The sequence below is a fragment of the Oncorhynchus mykiss genome, chromosome 7 (genome assembly GCF_013265735.2).
Source record: "Oncorhynchus mykiss isolate Arlee chromosome 7, USDA_OmykA_1.1, whole genome shotgun sequence".
Classification (NCBI taxonomy): Eukaryota; Metazoa; Chordata; class Actinopteri; order Salmoniformes; family Salmonidae; genus Oncorhynchus; species Oncorhynchus mykiss.
Genome location: NC_048571.1, coordinates 4,824,421 through 4,831,920, shown reverse-complemented (window position 1 = coordinate 4,831,920; position 7,500 = coordinate 4,824,421). Strand labels below are relative to the sequence as shown.

Sequence of the window (7,500 nt, the reverse complement as noted above, 5' to 3'; positions counted from 1 at the left end):
GTTAACAGGGAGGGAGGTTGATCTAAAGCACTGTGTTAACAGGGAGGGAGGTTCATCTAAAACACTGTGTTAACAGGGAGGCTGATCTAAAACACTGTGTTAACAGGGAGGGAGGTTTATCTAAAGCACTGTGTTAACAGGGAGGGAGGTTGATTTAAAACACTGTGTTAACAGGGAGGGAGGTTGATCTAAAGCACTGTGTTAACAGGGAGGGAGGTTGATCTAAAACACTGTGTTAACAGGGAGGGAGGTTGATCTAAAGCACTGTGTTAACAGGGAGGAGGTTGATTTAAAACACTGTGTTAACAGGGAGGGAGGTTGATCTAAAGCACTGTGTTAACAGGGAGGGAGGTTGATCTAAAACACTGTGTTAACAGGGAGGTTGATCTAAAACACTGTGTTAACAGGGAGGTTGATCTAAAGCACTGTGTTAACAGGGAGGGAGGTTGATCTAAAACACTGTGTTAACAGGGAGGTTGATCTAAAACACTGTGTTAACAGGGAGGGATGTTGATTTAAAACACTGTGTTAACAGGGAGGGAGGTTGACCTAAAACACTGTGTTAAGAGGGAGGTTGATCTAAAACACTGTGTTAACAGGGAGGGAGGTTGATCTAAAACACTGTGTTAACAGGGAGGGAGGTTCATCTAAAACACTGTGTTAACAGTGAGGTTTTATTTAAAACACTGTGTTAACAGGGAGGGAGGTTGATCTAAAGCACTGTGTTAAGAGGGAGGTTGATCTAAAACACTGTGTTAACAGGGAGGGAGGTTGATCTAAAACACTGTGTTAACAGGGAGGGAGGTTGATCTAAAGCACTGTGTTAAGAGGGAGGTTGATCTAAAACACTGTGTTAACAGGGAGGGAGGTTGATCTAAAGCACTGTGTTAACAGGGAGGAGGTTGATTTAAAACACTGTGTTAACAGGGAGGGAGGTTGATCTAAAACACTGTGTTAACAGGGAGGGAGGTTGATCTAAAACACTCTGTTAACAGGGAGGGAGGTTGACCTAAAACACTGTGTTAACAGGGAGGGAGGTTGATCTAAAGCACTGTGTTAACAGGGAGGGAGGTTGATCTAAAACACTGTGTTAACAGGGAGGGAGGTTGATCTAAAACACTGTGTTAACAGGGAGGGAGGTTGATCTAAAACACTGTGTTAACAGGGAGGGAGGTTGATCTAAAACACTGTGTTAACAGGGAGGGAGGTTGATCTAAAACACTGTGTTAACAGGGAGGGAGGTTGATCTAAAACACTGTGTTAACAGGGAGGGAGGTTGATCTAAAACACTGTGTTAACAGGGAGGTTGATCTAAAACACTGTGTTAACAGGGTGGGAGGTTGATCTAAAACACTGTGTTAACAGGGAGGGAGGTTGATCTAAAACACTGTGTTAACAGGGAGGGAGGTTGATCTAAAACACTGTGTTAACAGGGGAGTGATACAACGTGGGTTTTCTCCCTCATCACCCATTGGCTGCCTGTTACAGTGAAGTCACAATCGGTGGTTTGTCTGCTGTTGCTATTGGGGAAACTGGAACAACAGCCCTCAACCGACTAAATACATGTCCAATATTTATTTGAGTGGAAGATCAGTTCTGTATATGCCGTTGGTCACTGTAGCTACTGTTTTCAGGTGAAACAGAGGCCGTTGATTAGGAAGCTGGGGGTAGCTTGTTCTGTCCCAAATCAAGTGTTAGGGCTGCCGTTGATGAGGAAGCTGGGGGTAGCTTGTTCTGTTCCAAATCAAGTGTTAGGGCTGCCGTTGATGAGGAAGCTTGGGGTAGCTTGTTCTGTTCCAAATCAAGTGTTAGGGCTGCCGTTGATTAGGAAGCTGGGGGTAGCTTGTTCTGTCCCAAATCAAGTGTTAGGGCTGCCGTTGATTAGGAAGCTGGGGGTAGCTTGTTCTGTTCCAAATCAAGTGTTAGGGCTGCCGTTGATTAGGAAGCTGGGGGTAGCTTGTTCTGTCCCAAATCAAGTGTTAGGGCTGCCGTTGATGAGGAAGCTGGGGGTAGCTTGTTCTGTTCCAAATCAAGTGTTAGGGCTGCCGTTGATTAGGAAGCTGGGGGTAGCTTGTTCTGTTCCAAATCAAGTGTTAGGGCTGCCGTTGATGAGGCAGCTGGGGGTAGCTTGTTCTGTTCCAAATCAAGTGTTAGGGCTGCCGTTGATTAGGAAGCTGGGGGTAGCTTGTTCTGTTCCAAATCAAGTGTTAGGGCTGACGTTGATTAGGAAGCTGGGGGTAGCTTGTTCTGTTCCAAATCAAGTGTTAGAGCTGCCGTTGATTAGGAAGCTGGGGGTAGCTTGTTCTGTTCCAAATCAAGTGTAATGGAGGCCGTTGCAATGATGGTGATCAAGTCTGATAAACAATGCTTCTGTTGTTCCTGTCATTCTCCTGTCATTGGTTGATCCTGGGCATTATGCTGTATCTCTGACGTCCCCTCCTACTTTCTCCCCCTCCCTCTCTGTCTCTCCTTCTCTCACAGGTGTCCAGCCTCCCTTCATCACCTCCACCACCACCTCAGGCCTGCAGTCTCCCTCTCTCCCCCCTCTCACCCCATTCTGTCCCCCCTGGAAGAGGACAACAGCCTACCCCAGACCACCCTAGTTGCAACTAGACTACAATCCAACATCCTACCCCAGACCACCCTAGTTCCAACTAGACTACAATCCAACATCCTACCCCAGACCACCCTAGTTCCAACTAGACTACAGTCCAACATCCTACCCCAGACCACCCTAGTTCCAACTAGACTACAATCCAACATCCTACCCCAGACCACCCTAGTTCCAACTAGACTACAATCCAACATCCTACCCCAGACCACCCTAGTTCCAACTAGACTACAATCCAACATCCTACTCCAGACCACCCTAGTTCCAACTAGACTACAATCCAACATCCTACCCCAGACCACCCTAGTTTCAACTAGACTACAATCCAACATCCTACCCCAGACCACCCTAGTTCCAACTAGACTACAATCCAACCTCCTTCCACTCCACCCCTCCCCAAACAGACGAGGGGGAGAGAGGAGCTTCGCCCCCCCTCATCCCCTCCCTCCCTCTCTCTCCCCCCTCCCAACATGCAGCCTCAGGGCCTGTGTGTAAGAGCCATGGTACAGCCCATCCCTAGATTGAAATCTTGAACCACTCCAGTTGTACTGCACTGAGTAATGAAGTGAAGCTAAATGTTCTGATGTGAAACTGGGCTGGACCAGCGCTGAACGGACAGGAGAGAACATGATGTGACCTCAGCATCAGCCCACCTCACTTCCTGTTCATCTCAACTAATAGGAAGACTGGATCACAGGCCTCAAATTCCACAATCACTCAATCAAACTTTATTTATAAAAGCCTTTTTACAGCAACATTTCTCACAAAGTGCTTTACAGTAGTCACCTTAGTAAACCTATTTCTGACTTCCAGAGAGCAGGCAGCAGCACAGTGGCAAGAGAAAACCTCCTTACAAGTGGAGATGTGTTAGCTAACCTCTGACCTCTGACCTGTGTCTGGGCTTGGCTGCTTGTTGGATCCAGGCCGTAGTATTGAATCTAGTGGCTTCTACTGACCGAAGCTAGCACGTCAGCTTCTAGAATGTTCTATTAGGTTCTAGTACGTTCTAAGAGGTTCTAGTATGTTCTGTTATGGTCTATTAGATTATAATATGTTCTCTTAGGTTCTAGTATGCTCTATTAGGTTCTAGTATGTTCTATTAGGTTCTAGTAGGCTCTACCAGGCTGTCTCTGGCCCTGTGCTGTGGCCTCCTGGCCTGTGGCCCTCCTCTCTGGCTCTAGCTTTGGGCGAGGCACACAGTTCTCCCCCCTCCCCTGCTCAACCTCCACCATTCGCCCCTCCCTCGCCACGGCTGTCCTCCCCCCCCGCCCCCGCCCCCACCCTTCCTCCCCCTCCCATCACCACCACTCCCCCCATCATCACCATCACCCCCACCCCTCTCAACCCCCATCTCACCTCCCATCTCACCCCCAATCCCCTCCTCCCTTCTCCCCTGTGGTCACCATGACGACCACTCCCACTGCTCGTGAGCATCTCCTGGTGGTGAGGAGGCGCAACCCCCACATGCGCTACACTCTCAGCCCTGAAAACCTGCGCTCCCTCTCAGCCCAGGGCGGTGATGGCATTGGCCCTAGGGGTCACGGCGGGGAAAGGTCAGCTGGTGAACGGTCAGGGGTCGGAGGTCATGGAGAGGGTCATGGCGGCGGACTACAAAGGGCCAATAGCGACACGGACCTGGTGACCTCGGAGAGCAGGTCATCGCTGACTGCGTCGACATACGAGTTCACGATGGGGCGGGGCCAAAACCTGGTCATCAACTGGGACATCAAGGAGGAAGTGGACGCCACGGACTGGATCGGACTCTACCATATCGGTGAGACACGGGGGGAGGACTAGACCATCTTCAGAGGAAGAAGGGGTAGGGGGGTCAAGTTATGTCAAGTTTTCCTTTATTGTCCCATTCCCAGAAAGTTGGACATTAATTTAGTTACCTTCACATTTTAGGGGAGGGGAGGATGGGGAAGGGAGGTAGGGTGAGAGGGGGAGGATGGGGAAGGGAGGTAGGGTGAGAGGGGGAGGATGGGGAAGGGAGGTAGGGTGAGAGTGGGAGGATGGGGAAGGGAGGTAGGGTGAGAGTGGGAGGATGGGGAAGGGAGGTAGGGTGAGAGGGGGAGGATGGGGAAGGGAGGTAGGGTGAGAGGGGGGGATGGGGAAGGGAGGTAGGGTGAGAGGGGGAGGATGGGGAAGGGAGGTAGGGTGAGAGGGGGAGGATGGGGAAGGGAGGTAGGGTGAGAGGGGGAGGATGGGGAAGGGAGGTAGGGTGAGAGGGGGAGGATGGGGAAGGGAGGTGAAAGCACTACGTTTGTTTGTTTGTTTGTTTGTTTGTTTGTTTTGGGGGCACTACGTGAAGTGCATGTGATGAATACACTGGACCACAGCCAGGCAGGCTGAGATAATCACAGTGTGTGTGTATATTAGCTACAGTGCATTCAGAAAGGATTCAGACCCCTTGACTTTTTCAAATCAAATTGTATTTGTCACATGCGCGGAATACAACAGGTGTAGGTAGACCTTACCGTGAAATGCTGAATACAACAGGTGTAGGTAGACCTTACCGTGAAATGCTGAATACAACAGGTGTAGTAGACCTTACCGTGAAATGCTGAATACAACAGGTGTAGGTAGACCTTACCGTGAAATGCTGAATACAACAGGTGTAGTAGACCTTACCGTGAAATGCTGAATACAACAGGTGTAGGTAGACCTTACAGTGAAATGCTGAATACAACAGGTGTAGGTAGACCTTACAGTGAAATGCTGAATACAACAGGTGTAGGTAGACCTTACCGTGAAATGCTGAATACAACAGGTGTAGTAGACCTTACCGTGAAATGCTGAATACAACAGGTGTAGTAGACCTTACCGTGAAATGCTGAATACAACAGGTGTAGGTAGACCTTACCGTGAAATGCTGAATACAACAGGTGTAGTAGACCTTACCGTGAAATGCTGAATATAACAGGTGTAGGTAGACCTTACCGTGAAATGCTGATTACAACAGGTGTAGTAGACCTTACCGTGAAATGCTGAATAAACAGGTGTAGGTAGACCTTACCGTGAAATGCTGAATACAACAGGTGTAGTAGACCTTACCGTGAAATGCTGAATACAACAGGTGTAGGTAGACCTTACCGTGAAATGCTGAATACAACAGGTGTAGTAGACCTTACCGTGAAATGCTGAATACAACAGGTGTAGGTAGACTTTACCGTGAAATGCTGAATACAACAGGTGTAGTAGACCTTACCGTGAAATGCTGAATACAACAGGTGTAGGTAGACCTTACCGTGAAATGCTGAAGACAACAGGTGTAGTAGACCTTACCGTGAAATGCTGAATACAACAGGTGTAGGTAGACCTTACCGTGAAATGCTGAATACAACAGGTGTAGTAGACCTTACCGTGAAATGCTGAATACAACAGGTGTAGTAGACCTTACCGTGAAATGCTGAATACAACAGGTGTAGTAGACCTTACCGTGAAATGCTGAATACAACATTGTCACATTTACATAAGTATTCAGACCCTTTACTCAGTATTTTGTTGAAGCACCTTTGGCAGTGATTACAGCCTCGAGTCTTCTTGGGTATGACTCTACAAGCTTGGCACACCTGTATTTGGTAAGTTTCTCCCATTCTTCTCTGCAGATCCTCTCGAGTTCTATCAGATTGGTTGGGGAGTGTTGCTGCACAGCTATTTTCAGGTCTCTCCAGAGATGTTCGCTCGGGTTCAAGTCCGGGCTCTGGCTGGGCTACTCAAGGACATTCAGAGACTTGTCCTGAAGGCACACCTGCGTTGTCTTGGCCGTGCTTAGGGTCATTGTTCTGTAGGAAGGTGAACCTTCGGGCGAAGGTCTCAGGTCCTGAGCCCGCTGGAGCAGGTTTTCAATGAGGAGCTCTCTGTACTTTGCTCCGTTCATCTTTCCCTCGATCCTGACTAGTCTCCCAGTCCCTGCCGATGAAAAACATCCCCACAGCATGATGCTGCCACCACCACACTTCACCGTAGGGATGGTGCCAGGTTTCCTCCAGACTTGACACTTGGCTTTCAGGCCAAAAAGTTGAATCTTGGTTTCATCAGACCAGAGAATCTTGTTTCTCGTCCTTTTGAGTCCTTTTAGGTGCTTTTTGGCAAACTGTAAGCGGGCTACCGTGCATTTTACCGAGGAGTGGCCACTCTATCATTAAGGCCTGATTGGTGGAGTGCTGCAGAGATTGTTGTCCTTCTGGAAGGTTCTCCCATCTCCACAGAGGACCTATGGAGCTCTGTCAGAGTGACCATTGGGTTCTTGGTCACCTCCCTGACCAAGGCCCTTCTCCCCAATGGCTCAGTTTGGCCGGGCGGCCAGCTCTAGGAAGAGTCTTGGTGGTTCCAAACATCTTCCATTTAAGAAGGATGGAGGCCACTGTGTTCTTGGGGATCTTCAATGCTGCAGAAATGTTTTGGTACCCTTCCCCAGATATGTGCCGCTACACAATCCTGTCTCGGAGCTCTACGGACAATTCCTTCCACCTCATGGTTTGATTTTCGGTCTGACATGCACGGTGAACTGTGGGACCTTATATAGACAGGTGTGTGCCTTTCTGCCTGGACTTTTGGACAATAGTGAGTAGTGGACTTCTGTACATCCTGGACAATAGTGAGTAGTGGACTTCTGTACATCCTGGACAGTAGTGAATAGTGGTCTTCTGTACATCCTGGACAGTAGTGAATAGTGGACTTCTGTACATCCTGGACAGTAGTGAATAGTGGACTTCTGTACATCCTGGACAATAGTGAATAGTGGACTTCTGTACATCCTGGACAGTAGTGGACTTCTGTACATTCTGGACAGTAGTGAATAGTGGACTTCTGTACATTCTGGACAGTAGTGAATAGTGGTAACAGCTTCAGTTCTTTAATTATCTTCTCATTATCATCAGCCTGCT

At 48.6% G+C, this 7,500-nt stretch overlaps 1 protein-coding gene across 1 annotated transcript in view; it reads left to right on the top strand.

Moving 5' to 3' along the window:
* Nucleotides 1-7,500, top strand: part of LOC110512788 (E3 ubiquitin-protein ligase HECW2) — an 83,958-nt gene that overhangs the window by 22,855 nt on the left and 53,603 nt on the right. The window contains exon 2 of the mRNA XM_036982120.1: nt 2,482-4,385. Coding sequence (XP_036838015.1) covers nt 4,016-4,385 — 370 coding nt within the window. The 5' untranslated portion in view covers nt 2,482-4,015. The remainder of the gene's footprint in view (nt 1-2,481; nt 4,386-7,500) is intronic.